Raw genomic sequence first — 17,095 nt, 5'->3', positions numbered from 1 at the left:
CTGTCCCTGCCCTCCCCCTCTGCTATCCCTAAGACCACCAGACTAGAGTCCCCAGCCTCTGATTTCATGTAAGTTAAAGACCCATAAGTAGATTTAAAAGTGCATTATTGGCCAGGTGCGGTGGCTTACACCTGTAATCCCAGCACTTTGGGAGGCCAAGGCGGGCGGATCATGAGGTCAGGAGATGGAGACCATCCTGGCTAACATAGTGAAACCCCATCTCTACTAAAAATACAAAAACTTAGCCGGGCGTGGTGGTGGACACCTGTAGTCCCAGCTACTCCGGAGGCTAAGGCAGGAGAATAGTGTGAACCCAGGAGGTGGAGCTTGCAGTGAGCCGAGATTGTGCCATTGTACTCCAGCCTGGGTGACAGAGCGCGACTCCGTCTAAAAAAAAAAAAAAAAAAAAGTGCATTATTGTTCATGGCACATGCCTGGAGGACCATCAGCTAGTATAATAAATATGGATGAGTTAAATTCACTGCTGCCTCCTTCCTGCACAGACATGTGGTGAGGACAAATAAGACTTAGCTCGGCTGGGCGCCGTGGCTCACGCCTGTAATCCCAGCACTTTGGGAGGCCGAGGCAGGCGAATCATGCGGTCAGGAGTTCGAGATCAGCCTGGCCAACATGGTGAAACCCCATCTCTACTAAAAATACGAAAAATTACCTGGGCATAGTGGCAGGCACCTGTAATCCCAGCTACTCGGGAGGCTGAGGCAGGAGAATTGCTTGAACCTAGGAGGCGGAGGTTGCAGTGATCCAAGATTGTACCACCGCACTCCAGCCCAGGTGACAGAGTGAGACTCTGTCTCAAAAAAAAAAAAAAAAAAATACGGCCGGGCGCGGTGGCTCAAGCCTGTAATCCCAGCACTTTGGGAGGCCGAGACGGGCGGATCACGAGGTCAGCAGATCGAGACCATCCTGGCTAACACGGTGAAACCCCGTCTCTACTAAAAAATACAAAAAACTAGCCGGGCGAGGTGGCGGGCGCCTGTACTCCCAGCTACTCGGGAGGCTGAGGCAGGAGAATGGCGTGAACCCGGGAGGCGGAGCTTGCAGTGAGCTGAGATCCGGCCACTGCACTCCAGCCTGGGCGACAGAGCGAGACTCCATCTCAAAAAAAAAAAAAAAAAAAAAAAAAAAAAACTTAGCTCATGGAAGACTTGTTAACAAGATGCTAAAATTAATACTAACAGTGTAGCATGCAAAGTAGTGAGATGTAGTTTTTCACCTATGACATTGACAATGATGAAGAATTATAATAATTAATGTTTCTAAGAGTAGAGAGAAACAACTCTCACACTGCTGGTAGCAAGGCAGTTAGTATGTCCTTCCAGAGGCCAGTTTCTGAAGTCTTAAAACTATGTATATGGTCAGGCGCAGCGGCTCACACATATAATCCCAGCACTTTGGAAGGCCAAGGCAGGTGGATCACTTGAGGCCAGGAGTTCTAGACCAGCCTGGCAACATGGCAAAACCCGTCTCTACAAAAACTAGAAATTAGCTGGTCGTGTTTACCTGTAATCCCAGCTACTTGGAAGGCTGAGGTGGGAGAATCACTTGAGCCTGGGAGGTCGAGGCTGCAGTGAGCTGTAATCGCACCACTGCACTCCAGCCTAGGTGACAGAGTAAGACCTCATCTCTAAAACAAAACTATGTGTGCTTTGACCCAATTATCCCACTTTGGGGGATTTATTCCACACAGGTTACTGAGGATAAAATGAAGGTTTGTGCAGACATTCGGTTACACCAGAGAATGCATGCTCAGTACACTCTGAGCCCCCGGGCAGGAGGAGCACAGAGCTCCAGTGTGGCCTGTGTTTGCTCAGCATGTAAAGGCACAATGGCTGGATTGTTAGCCATGGTCACAGCCTTAGGGCCTGTTCTCTGTGTGGTCCAAGTCATTCATTAACAATTCCATCCTCTTGTATGCAAGCTACCCCAAGGAAACACATCTGGTTTCCAGCCCTACAAAGGGCTAGAAAAGTGGTGCTATATCCGCATTCACGTGGAATCTGATTTTTTGAAACTTGAGAGTTCGTGGGCATGTTAAAGTATTTCTTCTGGATCATCCTGCATGCTCTGTGGCAGCTGGAAATGAAATGGAAACAGCTTCCATCCAGCTGCCAACTCCCTCTGTAAATGTGTCGCCATGCATAGTAAACATAATACATTCAGAAGAGAGGAAAAATCGTTTCCTAAGACATTAACTCTTCCAGAAGGATCATTACCAAAAGTAACTATTTCCAGAAGCAAGTGATGTCATTGTTTTGTTTTGTTCTGATTCGCCACACTGGCTAGAGCCTGTGATTGGATGTGTGAAAGTGAAGCATTTCTCTATGGCATTCCTTATGCTGAAATTTAGGAAAAATGAATCAGGCAGTCTGGGAAATCATAGTGAATTCCTTCATGGAATGTAAAGCGTAGAAATTCACATTTCAAATACCCAGAAGGCAGGGCAAGGTCCCTGGGTAATCCCAGAGTCCATGGCAACTGCGCCTTCTGAAGTCTCCGGTGCACACTGCCTGCTGACTGATACCTGATCCTCCCACTACCTACACCACCATCTTCCTCTCCCCAGGGAATAAGGGCATTTAAGAAAATGTTCTTTAAAAAAAAAAAAAAGAAAGAAAAAAAAATTTAAAAATAAAGAGCTCTTGGCCGGGCGCGGTGGCTCAAGCCTGTAATCCCAGCACTTTGAGAGGCCAAGACGGGCGGATCACGAGGTCAGGAGATCGAGACCATCCTGGCTAACATGGTGAAACCCCGTCTCTACTAAAAAAAATACAAAAAACTAGCTGGGCGAGGTGGTGGGCGCCTGTAGTCCCAGCTACACGGGAGGCTGAGGCAGGAGAATGGCGTAAACCTGGGAGGCGGAGCTTGCAGTGAGCTGAGATCTGGCCACTGCCCTCCAGCCCAGGCGACAGAGCAAGATTCCGTCTCAAAAAAAAAAAAAAAAATAAATAAATAAATAAATAAAATAAAGAGCTCTTTAATTTTGACAACTGAAGATTCAGAAAGAACTTGCATAGTTTTTTAAATGAACCCACCCGAGGTTAGGTCCCTTTTGCAAGTACAGTTAGCCAGTTTCTCTACTGCATCCTTAATAAAGCTTTGTCCAAGACTTTCCTAAAAATAATTTAAAAGTGTGTGATTTTGCCTGAGTATGAGTAAATAAATATAGTATCAACTTGGTTCTTGGAGTAAAAAACTCATATTTGCTAGCTGTGACCTTGAGAGCAGTATGGTTCAATGGAAAACTCCTGCTTTGGGTCAGTCCTGGGTTCTAATTCGCACCACCAATTACTAGCTAGTAGGTAATCAGTTTCTCTAAACTTCATTTCCTTACCTGTAAGAGAATAATAATCTCAGCTGGGCGTGGTGGCTCACGCCTGTAATTCCAGCACTTTGGAAGGCCAAGGCAGGTGGATCACCTGAGGTAGGGAGTTTGAGACCAGCCTGACCAACATGGAGAAACCCCATCTCTACTAATAATACAAAAATTAGCCAGGTGTGATGGTGCATGCCTGTAATCCCAGCTTCTCAGGAGGCTGGGGCAGGAGAATCGCTTGAACCCAGGAGGTGGAGATTTCAGTGAGCCCAGATCGCGCCATTGCACTCCAGCCTGGGCAACAAGAGCAAAATTCCATCTCAAAAAAAAAAAAAAAAGAGGATAATAATCTCTCATAATATGACTACAAAGAACACATGAGATATTATATGTAAATATAATTTATGTCTCTCAGTAAATGTTAATGCGATATGAATTTTTGCTAGAACATTCAAGTCCAGTGGTATTCACTAGGAAACCAGGGTAAGAGAGCACCAAGTGTATAAGGCAGTTAATTGAAATAAAAATTAGAAATAGTGGGTTGGGCACGGTGTCTCACGCCTATAATCCCAGCACTTTGGGAGGCCAAGACGGGCGGATCACGAGGTCAGGAGATCAAGACCATCCTGGCTAACACGGCGAAACCCCGTCTCTACTAAAAAATAGAAAAAAATTAGCCGGGTGTGGTGGCAGATGCCTGTAGTCCCAGCTACTCCAGAGGCTGAGGCAGGAGAATGGTGTGAACCCAAGAGGCGGAGTTTGCAGTGAGCCAAGATTGTGCCACTGTACTCCAGCCTGGGTGACAGAGTGAGACTCCGTCTCAAAAAAAAAAAAAAAAAAAAAAAGAAATAGTGCAGTGGTGTTTCCAGTACTGAGTTCCTTTAAGAATTAAGATGAGCAAGCTTTCATCTTCATTGAGAAGAAACAGAGTGGGGTGAACACTGTAAATGCAGTTATTTTATGTTTTTTTGTTGGGTGAAAGACAAGCCAGTTAATCCTCTGAAAAAAATCGAGAGTTAGTGAATTTTGGCGCTTTGTTTTTATTCCTGACTCATTTTTATTTTTATTTTTATTTATTTGTTTATTTATTTTTTTGAGATGGAGTCTCATTCTGTCACCCAGGCTGGAGTGCAATGGTACTGTCTAGGCTAACTGCAACCTCCACCTCCCAAGTTCAAGCGATTCACTTGCCTCAGCCTCCCAAGTAGCTGAGATCACAAGCGTGTGCCACCATGCCCAGCTAATTTTTGTATTTTTAGTAGAGATGGGGTTTCACCGTGTTGGTCAGGTTGGTCTCGAACTCCTGACCTCAAGTGATCCACCCGCCTGGCCTCCTAAAGCACTGGGATTACAGGCATGAGCCACCATGCCCAGACCCTGGCTCATTATTTTTAAAAAGTAGGACTTGAGTTTCCAACCATGTGATCTTACCACTTCTAAATTTATTATTGGAGAGAGAGATAAAGCAGAATGCATAGAAGTCACTTTGCAAGCTAACCCGGCATTATGGCATGGGGAGGAAGGAAAGGATGAAGGGAGAAGTGCCACAAGTGGTTTTTAGGTAATTTAGCAGTTTCATTTCCAAGCTGTTTCAGGGCTGCTAGTTTTGTGTGTGCGGCTGCTGGATGGACTGTTTTGCATATCAGTGATTTATATTTCTACAGAACAAATCTTGTGTTTCTTTTGGAGATCCACGAACAACTGGCATTTGAAAAAATCAGGCATTATTAACTTTAAAACAGTAATGTTTTCTATATCTCTACCAAGCAAAAACTCAGAAACATTCACTGAAGTTGAGTGTCTGCAGTAATCTAAACAAGGCTTACATTGAACCTTCAAAATATTATTGAAAATATTCATATTTTTAGGTCAGGTGCTCACACCTGTAATTCCAGCACTTTGGGAGGCCAAGGCGAGAGGATCGCTTGAGCTCAGCAGTTCAAGACCAGCCTGGGCAACATGGCAAAACCCCGTCTCTACAAAAAAATAGAAAAATTACTCAGGTGTGGTGATGCTTACCTGTAGTCCCAGTTACTTGGGAGGCTGAAGTAGGAGGATCACTTGAGCCTGGGAAGTTGAGGCTGCAGTGAGCTGAGATTATACCACTGCACTCCAGCCTGGGCAACAAAGGGAGACCCTGTCTGAAAAGGAAAAAAAAATACTCGTATTTTCAATATGGATATCAACACCATGAGATTTGCACCATAAAAGCAGTGGTTAAATATGTACCTTTTAACTACCTCACCTTGAGAAAAAGTGTAAAAAATTACTGGCCAAAAAAATTGCACTCTGTCTACTAGCAGTAAAAGTATAATAAAATAAATAAGCTTCATGGTCTTATTTTTCTGTATTAAATAGTGTTTTCCAATGTCAGCAGCTGTTTGCAATACTCGTAGTATAACTTCCTAGGCCAGAATCATATATAATAAAATCTTTTTGCTTTTCTTTTTTTTTTTTTTTGAAAAGGAGTCTCACTCTGTTGCCCAGGTGGGAGTGCGGTGGCACGATCTTGGCTCACTATAACTTCTGCCTCCCAAGTTCAAGTGATTCTCCTGCCTCAGCTTCCCAAGTAGCTGGGATTACAGGCATGCATCCCGATGCCTGGCTAATTGTTTTGTATTTTTAGTAGAGATGGGGTTTTGCCATGTTGGCTAGGCATGGGACACTGCATGCGGCCCTTATATAATAATGTCTTATAGAACTACCTGACCTGGGATCAGGTATGGTATGAGAGAATCCAGGTAGCTGGAGAGGCCCTTGGTGACCACTGTCCTGGCTATTGCAGTGAGTTGGACAGTAACAGAACTCTATTTGCAGGGAAATCTGATCCTGCAGCCTATGAGCAATGGCTGTGTTTTCCTCATCTCTCTCCTGTCTGAGCTCAGAGTTTATGGAGAAAGCCCAAATTATTGGCTGTATGTAGGACCAACATACATGGATCTTTCTAGAGTAACAAGACACAGTAGACTGTCCCCAAAGTGCCAGGATTATAGGCGTGAGCCACTGCACCTGGTGCCACTGCACACTACAACTTTGTGACTTAGTAAATTTGCAAAATGCAAGTTACCAAAGAATTTTATATATGAACTTTAAATAGTCTTATTTCAGTTGCAGGAATTGGGAACATTTATGTTGATGCCATAAGAGTAAAGAAGCTTTAAAAATTTTTTTGTTTCTCAATAAAATTTGTCATTAGATTATTTCTAATTCATTGCCATTAAGCATTGTAATATTCAAAAATCCCACTTGAGGCTGGGCGTGGTGGCTCACACCTGTCATCGCAGCACTTTGGCAGGCTGAGGTGAGCAGATCACTTGAGCCCACCTAGAGAACATGGCAAAACCCCATCTCTACTAAGAATACAAAAATTAGCCAGGCATGGTGGCATGTATCTGTGGTCCCAGCTACTTGGGAGAATCGCTTGAGCCCAGGAGGTCAAGGCTGCAGTGAGCCATGATCGTGCCATTGCATGCAGGCCTGGACAACAGAGACCTTGTCTCAAAAGTAAATAGGCCAGGTGTGGTGGCTCACGCCTGTAATCCTAGCACTTTGGGAGGCGAAGGCAGGTGGATCACTTGAGGTCAGGAGCTCAAGACCAGCCTGGCCAACATGGTGAAACCCCATCTCTACTAAAAATACAAAAATTAACCAGGTGTGGTGCGCACCTGTAATCCCAGCTACTCAGGAGGCTGAGGCAGGAGAATTGCATGAACCCAGGAGGTGGACGTTGCAGTCAGCCAAGATCATGCCACTGCACTCCAACCTGGGCAACAGAGAGAGACTCTGTCTGAAAAAAAAAAAATAAGTAAAATAATAATAATAATTTCCCCCTCAGTATTATAACGCAGTAGTTAAGTAATACATCATTAAATTAGAAGTACTAGTTTCTACCAAGAAACCAGTTTGCATCCCAGCCCTGTGTGAACCTGGGTAGGAACCTGATCCTGAGCATAACCAGAAAAAAATTGAGCAATTTATACCTGCTATCCAGAGTTGTGGTGAGAAAGAGAAAGAGCATGTCTAAATGCCTTATATATACCATTGTTTGTTCTTCAAAGAAAAACCTTTCTGGTTTCTGCTTTTCACGGCATGATATCCAGAGACTCCTTGTGACTCTTCTAGCCTGAGATCTCCCTTCTCCAAGAGGCGTGGTGGTAGTTCTGGTGCAGGGTGTGTCTTCCGCTCTCTCTGTCAGTGGTTTCGTATTAGCTGCGTACTCTGCTTTATTCAGTGGGTCACCTTAGTTATTTGCTGCTTAACTATCAACATAGGCCTTTGTTTAGTAGAGAAATAAACAAATCTTCTCTAAGGCCACCTTAAAAAAAAAAAAAAAAAGGCTGTGTTTTCACATGTGTTTCCTGAAGTTTCTGATGCGTACACCTTCAATATATATTCTTTCTTTTCTGCAGATAGTAGTTCCTCAAGGAAGGACAGAAAAGAGGAAAATTACATTTTTGAGTCAAAGGGCGATGGAGGAGGCGGGGAACACCCAGCCCCAGAAACAGGTAAATGTCCACCTTGGAAACCCTTTGCAGACTGTAGTCTTCTCAGAACTGCATGCCCTCTGGCTGAGGATATTCCCTGAAGCCATGAGAGCTCCTGACAGGAGCAGTCCTTCAGTGGACCGGAAGAACTGGCTCCTTGTTGCTTGTATTGCACTGCATCTTTGGGCTCCTGATAGTAACCTACCATCTTTGGACTTCAGCTGCCTTTTCTATACACCCTTCCAGGTGTGACACCTGTGGAAAATGTCATACTTGTGGCATTGTGGGAGATCACAAGCTTTAGAGTCAGATGCCACAATTCAAATCCTTGCTCAAAGCTAGGCACAGTCGCTCATGCCTGTAATCCCAGCACTTTGGGAGGCCAAGGCAGGAGGATCGTTTGAGCTCAGGAGTTCAAGACCAGCCTGGGCAATATGGCAAAATCCTGTCTCTACAAAAAAGTACAAAAATTAGCCAAGTGTGGTGACACTCGCCTGTAGTCCCAGGGAGGCTGAGGTGGGAGGATCACTTGAGCCTGGGAGGTCGAGGCTGCAGTGAGATAAGATTATGCCACTGCACTCCAGGCTGGGTGACAGAGTAAGGCCGTCTCAGAAAAAAAAAAAAAAAAAATTCTCGCTTACCCACTAAACTGTGTGACCTTGAGCAGGCTGTCTTATCTCCCTGGATCTCAAGTTTTCTCATTCTTAAGGTGAGGATAGTAACAATACCTGCCTCACAGGGTTGCTAAGAAGAATATATGGGATAATTAATCTAAAGCATTTAATGCACTGTGTGGCTCATATGATGAGCCAAATATAGAAATGATGGCAGTTATTACAGAGTTATTTACGATGAAAGAAGAGTAAAGGTCTTAGAGTACCTAGTTCTCTTTCCAAGTGCCCTAGTGACAAAGACAGAAGACAATAGGAATGAGGGAAGGTATAGGAAGTAGAATATTTACTAAGTGGAAGAAGAATACAATAATGTCATTAATTTTGGTTGATTTTAACTAGCAAGAAAAGACTTTGGACACCATCCTGTAGCAAGGCAGGCTTTAGTCTTAAATCCCACAGACTGGTAAAAGAAGCTTTAGGAGAATAAAATACAAACTTAAGTTATAAACATTGAGAAAACTTTATTTTTACCCTATTTATAATATCAGGACAATATTAAAATATAATGTTTAAACAAAAGATAGCTAAGAATAATCCAGATGTCAAGTATGTGGGTGACCCCCTTGGTCTGCTGGCCTCCTAGACTTAGCCTGTCCCAAGATATTTGAATAAAAGTGGCCCTGTGCCCTATCAAGGGAAAAGGAAAACCAGCCCCCCTCTTGCCTCCCCACCCATATGTATCCAGAGAGTCTCAGCTGTAGTTGGCTGTTGCCTATTCTGGTTGTTACATATATATTTTTTAATTTTGTTGTTGAGACAGAGTTTCACTCTGTTGTCCAGGTTGGAGCGCAGTGGCACGATCTCAGCTCACTGCAGCCTCTGCTTCCCAGGTTCAAACGATTCCCCTGCCTCAGCCTCCGTAGTAGCTGGGATTACAGGCGCATGCTACCACACCCAGCTAATTTTTGTATTTTTAGTAGAGATGGGGTTTCGCCATGTTGGCCAGGCGGGTCTCAAAACTCCTGACCTCAAGTGATCCACCTGCCTCAGCCTCCCACAGTGCTGGGATTACAAGTGTGAACCACCATGCCCGGCCTGTTACATATTTTAAATGTCACCCCCATTCATATGAACGGAATACATAATTCATCACCCTAGCTGGTTACTGAGAATACCGTCATGGTGTGTTTTAGAAGGAGCTAGAAAGTTGTAAATCTCAAATTATCCAAACTAAGCCAACTAAATATTACAAGTCAAGAATAGTTTTCAATATTCTGGCAAGTACTTTTGGGAGATTCCATTTTCCTTGTCATAAAAGCATTAAACAGGAATCAGATCAGACAGTTCAGCAGCCTCATATCTGACTTAGCAAATAGAACATTTTCCCAGATCTTGTCTGTTTCATTGTTACCATAGCTAAACCTGAGCCCCCCGGCATTGGGATTGGCCTCTTCAACCACAGCTTCCTAACCCTTTAGCCTAAATGCTTGTGCTCATCTTTAAGCAAGTCCCCTGGACTGGGGCTGGGTGTTGCAGTCCAATTGGTGAGAAATGATTTGGGGTTCCTGGGGTTTTTGTGGGTATTGACCAAAGTCTTTTTTTGTCCCGTTCCTTTGTAACATATGCACCTTATAGGAAGGTGGAGGGAGAATGACACCTTGGGGCCACTTAGCCTTGTCAGAACTTCTTTCATCAGGTGGAGACTAGGAGGCAGTAGTAGCTACTGAGGCCCCAAACTGCTGACATGGAGAGACCAGGCAGCCATCTTGACACTTCCAGGGCTGCTGTGTGTGGAATGAGACAGCTGTAGAATCCAATGCCAGTCCATAGGTTTATCGCCGATTTGTGTCTCACAATTCTCTGGAGGAATGCTGGCCTCTTCCAGAACTTCGTTTGATTCCTAACAGTCTCTAAAGCAGCTTTCCCATCCCCTCCTCCGGCACCCAGACACTTTCAAACTGTTCTTAAGAATCTTGTTCAGGAGTTTTACCCGGGATTCTAAAAATACACCAGAGCTGAAGTGCTGTGAGTGTGTCATCAGCTCCAGGTCCTTTTGTCTTCAAGAGGCTGCCACCTATACCTGGGACCAGATTTAAGCCCAGTAAATCAAGACTGTCTGGAGTGAACTTCCTCAGCTACCTGCCCCCCAAATGTAAAAACTCATTTGGTTGCATTCGCCCCTCTTCCTCTCCTCCAGTACTAAAGGAAGAGGGGTCCCCTCTTTCCAAGGTCTCTCTCCCTGATCTGGATATAGCCCCTGATTTCCTCAGGTGCATTGCTCATCATCTCCTAGCTCTCCCACGTTTTTCATCTGTTTCTCTACTGGCTCATTCCCCTGACTGGGATCACCTTCAGATTTCTTAATATGTAAAGAAACAAAGTAACATCCTCCCTCTTCTGTCCTCCCATAAATGAATTACTAATTGCCAAATCCAGTGGGCTCTCCAGGCTTTCCCTCACTTGACCTCTCCTTAGCATTTGATTCAGCTGAGGACTTTCTTCTTGGACTAGTCTCTTTCCTCAGCTTCCAAAAGCCCACTCCCTACTACAGTGGTCGTCTTCCTGTTTCTCTGACTGGTCTTTTTCTGTTCTTCTTGGTCCTCTTCTTTTGTCTGCCCTCTAAATGCTGGTGTTTCCCAGGACCTTGTTCCTGGCTCACCTTTCTTCCTTTCTCTCTGGCTGTCCTACCCACTATCGTGACTGCAGCTACCAGCTTTATGCAGAAAGGCTCCCACATATTTAGGCCCAGATAATCCAAAAGCCTAAGAGAAAATTCCACCTGATCGCCTGTAGGCATCTCAATCTGAAAATGTCAAAAAATAAACTTATCTCCTTCAACCACCCAACAGTCTCTATCATACATCAAAATCACTCAAGCAAAAATCCTACAGACCAGATAGATGAACCACCGATTTTTATTAATACATCTATGCTTCATACATAATTTTATCATAGTAACTATAACATTTTGTTGCATTTTTTCCCATTTAAATGTCTGTCTACCCAGACTTAGTCGTTCAAAAACTGTCTCATTTACATTTTGCAGAAGTAGAGTACCATAGTGGTTAGAACCACAGGCTCTGGGGCTGTCCTGTCTGGGGTTATTTATTAGCTCTACCACTTAACAATCTTAGACCTAAGTCACTTCAGTCTTTCTCTTTTTTTTTTTTTAAGACAGGATCTTACTCTGTCACCCAGGCTGGAGTGTAATTTAAGAGCTCACTGAAGCCTCTACCTCCCAGACTCAAGTGATCCTCCTGCTTTAGCCTCCCAAAGCATTGGGATTATAGACGTGAGCCACTGTGCCCAGCTTCACTTCTCTTTTTTTTTTTTTTTTATTGAGATAGGCTCTCACTCTGTCACCCAGGCTGGAGTGCAGTAGCCTGATCATGGCTCATAACAGCCTCAACTTTCTGGGCTCAGGTGATTGTCCTCCTTCAGCCTCTCGAGTAGCTGGGACTGCAGGTGCATGCCACAACTGGCTAATAATTTTTTGTAGAGACGAGGTCTCGCCTCGTCTTGATCCCAGGCTGATCTCGAACTCCTGGGATCAAGCAATTTGCCCACCTTTGCCTTCCAAAGTGCTGGTATCACAGGCCTGAGCCACCGTGCCTGACCCTCACTTCATTCTTGATACCTTACCTCCCTCATTTGTAAAATGGGGATAATAATGGCACCAATTTATGTGGTGGTTGTGAGAAATCAATGATTTAAGCTATAAAGCTGGTATTCTTGGCATTAGCTTATCTTGTGGGGGGTGGTATTTATTTACAAATAAAAGGATTACCAGCATTTAGCTCAGTGTCTGGCACATGGAAGAAGGCTTTTAATGAATGCAGAATGAATGAATAAATGAGAGCAAATGTTATAGAATGAGCTACACAAGGGAGATGTTTCTCCTCTAGTTCCGCCAGTTGGCAAGATCCCTACAGCTAAAAACAGTTCCACCATGTCATCTCCAGACCTGGCCTGGCCACAGAGTAGATCAGGCTAAAAACAGAGCCTGCTAAGCTAGATAAAAAAGACTGATCTTGGCACACCCTGTCCTTCCAGACTCCTGGAAGCCTTGCTACTTCTAGTCTGGTGTCAAGGATCTGCCTCACAGGAAAAACTAAACAGATGTTTTCCTTTAAAGTCCAAAATCACACCAGCATATTTGGAAGTTAGTTTTCAACAAAGGTTCTACTGACTCAGTCGGTTCCCTGGATTTAGAAAGGAAATAAATTTCTTAAGCCCTAACCAGAACAAGAAATCAGGAGTTAGTTCATATTTAGTTGAAGAATGATCATGTATGAATCCATAAATATAGTCGATGACTACACAAAAAAAAATTCATGATGAGAATGCCTATTTCAGTTGGATGTAAGAGTGATGGTAATATGTGTACCCATTGATGCCATACAAATTTTGTAGGAAGCTGGTACAGAATTTGGTTTTAAAGAGGTCTGTGTTGGCCAGGCGCGGTGCTCACACCTGTACTCCTAGCACTTTGGGAGGCCAAGGCTGGTGGATCATGAGGTGAGGAGTTCGAGACCAGCCTGGCCAAGATGGTGAAACCCCATCTCTACTAAAAATACAAAAATTAGCTGGGTAGAGTGGCAGATACCTGTAATCCCAGCTACTTGGGAGGCTGAGGCAGGAGAATCACTTGAACCTAGGAGGTGGAGGTTGCAGTGAGCCGAGATTGAGCCACTTCACTCCAGCCTGAGCAGCAGAGCAAGACTTCGTCTCAAAAAAAAAAAAAAAAAAAAAAAGTCTAGGTTTGGGACCTGAACCTGTAACTTACAGCCTCCTAGGCAAATAAGCAAATTATGGAACCTCAGTACACTTTAGTTAACCTGCAAAACAGTGGTAATGCTAATACCAGTTTGTTTGGATGAAAATAAAATAGTGCATGAAAAGTGCTTATCATATAGTGACCAGTAGCTGTCACTGTGACTAATCATTGGCTTGCCCTCTTCATGTCTAACCTCCTCAAGGTGCGGTGCTACCTCTGGCGCTGGGTTTGGCTATCACTGCCCTGCTGCTTCTCATGGTTGCGTGCCGACTACGACTGGTGAAACAGAAACTGAAAAAAGCTCGTCCCATTACATCTGAGGAATCGGACTACCTCATAAATGGGATGTATCTATAAGAATGTAATTTAAATAGCTTGGGGCAAGGACATGTTTTGTTTATAATTTATACGTCTATTAAGTTCTGGATATTTACAGCTTCTTTCGTTTTTAATTGGGCCAAAAGATTCTGCAAATCCCAAATCTTTGTCTTTATTGTAAAAAAAAGTTCCTTAGGAAGTTGTAACATATTTTGCAATTTAGAGAGGAATTCATGATTAAAGATTTCTAAAAATATAATTCTGATTTATGTAAGCTGTCCCTGAAAATAGAAATTTGTACTTAGCTGAGAGAAAATTCAATATTTCAGGAGGTGGTATTAGGATGACTGTGTTAACCCCTTACTTTTTAGAAGCCAACTGTTGGCCCTTTACCATGCTGGACTGCTATAGGCCCAGCTTCCTCTTGTTCTGTGGCCCTTTTCTTCCTCTTTGAAGCTCCCAATGTTCTTTTTCTTTTCCCCTCTAAACCTGTTTCTGAGAGTGGATCTCAAGTGAGTTCAGGCCTTCAATCAGATGTTACTTATGGTGGGTATACCTAAATTATAAACCTTATGTACAGGTCAGTGAGCCTCAGGAAGATGAGTGTGGGTCCTTCCCAGTCCTCCGACATCATGTCATATAGGTGGCTGCCTCCTTAGACTGACCTTTGGGAGAAAAAAACCCAGACTTTGAATTAGAAAAGCTCTAAGATGGTCATGCAGTGAGATAGGAAATCAAGATGAAAGCAGAGAATCTGGCATGCCAAAAATGAACAGAAACTTAGTTGAGGGCAAAGAGAGCAAGGAGAACGTTTAATACTTCGCTACATCAAGTCAACACTGCTCCATGGTGAGATCACAGCAACTCATTTATATACATATAGCCTTTGTTGATGAAAGAGAAAAATGCCAATTGAAGAGAGGACATTGAGTGGATTCCTGGGTACAGCTTTTGTAAAAATATCATCATGGCTTTCATCCAGTGGAGTGAGTCGATTTTTTTTAATGTTATAAAACGTTAGAATGTGCCATCAGCTGATGCCAGGCTTATGTATTTCTAGGGCATAAAACAGTTTTTCAGAAATTCATCTTTATAGAAAACCAGCATTTAGCTTAGCATCTTTCCCCTTTTAATTTGTAGGCTTTTAAAGGCAAATTATTCCCACCATCACTTAACGCCGGGATTATACACATTCTAGAAATGATTCTGAGAGGAATGTATAGTATGGTATACTATACATATAGTATACTATCTACACTCACATGATATTCTTATTTACATATTTTTTAACCATAAGTGGCAAATATTTAAAAATATTTGAAAAACACTCCAGAATCTAGTACACTTTATTTTTAGACTGACCCTGAAGTAGGTTGTTCTTTTAACAAAGGGTTTAATTTGGGTGGGGAATATAACATATCAAAATACATGAACAAATGGAAAGTTAATTCTAGAAAAGCAAAGAAATTGGGTATCATTTTTGTTTCTTGGGAAGCTAGTTTTGTTGAATGTTTAGAATTGAGCAAAGATTTAAATTTTTCAAGGGCAGTTTAGAAAAATTAACTTTGTGAATGAACTTAAGATGTCTGTACTCTATATGTGATGCTGTGCAGTTTGTTTTTGTATGGAAAGATGTCACCTATAGCCATAACCAATAAAATAAAAACTGATGAGGCATGCAGCTTTCAGCACATCTTTTATACCTGAAGAAATTAATTTTGTGTTGCTATGGTGTTGAAACATCTGAGAAAAGATGTTCTGTATCTATGTAAACATGATTCCTTTAATAAATTGTATTTTATTATTAAGTCTTTTTTTCCTTTTAATATAATCATAAGTTGCTATTACTGACTGAGCTGTTACTGCATTATTTGGATTCAATCATACCAATCCTATTTTACAACAGGGGAAATTGAGTTTTACAGAAAGTGACTTGCCCACAGCCACATAAAGCATACTCGAGGGAAGGAGAATCAAGGTCTACAAAATATTTATATTACCAGGTAGACTGAATGTGACTTTTAAAAGTGATCTTACCTGTAGATTATCTGATTGAAGGAGTTCTGCATCTAAGACAATTGAAAAATAATTTTAAAGGGAAAGGTGTCCACAATTTCTCTCTCAAACATGTTCTTGTGTTTTACTTGTCTTTTCTTAAAGCTCACTTAAACCTCCTCCTGAACACTTAAAACTTACTTTTTCCTTTCATTCTTACTAGACAGCAGCTACTCCTCCAGCCTTCCACAGCATTTTACTATTTCAAATCAGCTGAGTACTCAATACATTCTCTTCCATAGGAGAATAACAGGATTTTTTTCATCTTGCTCCCAATGACTTCAAAACCTGTGGTCCGGCCCCATAACTGAGTCCCACTCAGCAATACCTCCCTTCAGTCACTGATGGCTGTTCACATTGCTCTTTACTAGATTTTCCTTTGGCCCACACATAGAGATGCTTTTTCTCTTTTTTTGAGATCAAGTCTCACTCTGTTGCCCAGGCTGGAGTGCAGTGGTGTGATCTCAGCTAACTGCAACCTCTGCCTCCCAGGTTCAAGTGATACTGGTGCCTCAGCCTCCCGATTAGCTGGGACCACAGGTGTGTGCCACCATGCTCAGCTAATTTTTGTATTTTTTTAGTAGAGATGGGATTTCGCCATGTTGGCCAAGCTGGTCTCAAACTCCTGACCTCAGATGATCCACCTGCCTCGGCCTCCCAAAATGCTGGGATTACAGGTGTGAACCACCACGCCCAGCCAAGATGTATATTTCTTTTTTTTTTTTTTTTTTTTTTTTTGAGACGGAGTCTCGCTCTGTCGCCCAGGCTGGAGTGCAGTGGCTGGATCTCAGCTCACTGCAAGCTCCGCCTCCCGAGTTCACGCCCTTCTCCTTTCTCAGCCTCCCGAGTAGCTGGGACTACAGGCGCCCGCCACCTTGCCCGGCTAGTTTTTAGTATTTTTTAGTAGAGGCGGGGTTTCACCGTGTTAGCCAGGATGGTCTCGATCTCCTGACCTCGTGATCCGCCCATCTCGGCCTCCCAAAGTGCTGGGATTACAGGCTTGAGCCACCACGCCCGGCCTCAAGATGTATATTTCTATTTGTCTTTCCATTTTGCTGTTCAAGGCCCACTCTTGATTACTTCACCTGTGTAAACAAACAGGTGTGCTGTGCCCCAGAACACAAGCCACCATCCTTACCCTCAGATGTTCGCTCAACATAATGTTGATGCTGCCTCTTAACACAGCATCTGAGCCTGAGATTCCATAATTTGGGCTCCTTGCTAAATTCAATCATATTGTCTCAAAACAATTTCATGTTTTGGTTTGCTTTCTCAAAGTGGATTATGCCACTTTATTTCTAGCAGAATTAATGTTTTGTTTTCTGGATTCCAGGTTTTCTACAATTTTTTGGATTAAAATTGAACGAGAATTTCTAACAAAGACCTGCCCAAGCTGAATACAAAGAGGGAAAAACTTAGTTTGCAGTTTGCCATTCACAAATTTCTTATCTCACAGATGCTTTTTAAGCATCTGTGTTGCGGACTTTTCTGTTCCTGTCCCCATTTTCCAACC

The 17,095-nt window shown here is 43.0% G+C and overlaps 1 protein-coding gene across 1 annotated transcript in view; it reads left to right on the top strand.

Moving 5' to 3' along the window:
• Positions 1 to 15,332, top strand: part of LRP11 (LDL receptor related protein 11) — a 49,056-nt gene extending 33,724 nt beyond the window's left edge. The window contains exons 6-7 of the mRNA XM_028847205.2: positions 7,744 to 7,839; positions 13,412 to 15,332. Coding sequence (XP_028703038.2) covers positions 7,744 to 7,839; positions 13,412 to 13,566 — 251 coding nt within the window. The 3' untranslated portion in view covers positions 13,567 to 15,332. The remainder of the gene's footprint in view (positions 1 to 7,743; positions 7,840 to 13,411) is intronic.
• The last annotated feature ends 1,763 nt before the right edge of the window (positions 15,333 to 17,095 follow it).

Source organism: Macaca mulatta, chromosome 4, assembly GCF_049350105.2.
Source record: "Macaca mulatta isolate MMU2019108-1 chromosome 4, T2T-MMU8v2.0, whole genome shotgun sequence".
Classification (NCBI taxonomy): Eukaryota; Metazoa; Chordata; class Mammalia; order Primates; family Cercopithecidae; genus Macaca; species Macaca mulatta.
The sequence above is the reverse complement of the archived record's forward strand: the minus strand, read 5'-3'. Positions and strand labels throughout refer to the sequence as shown.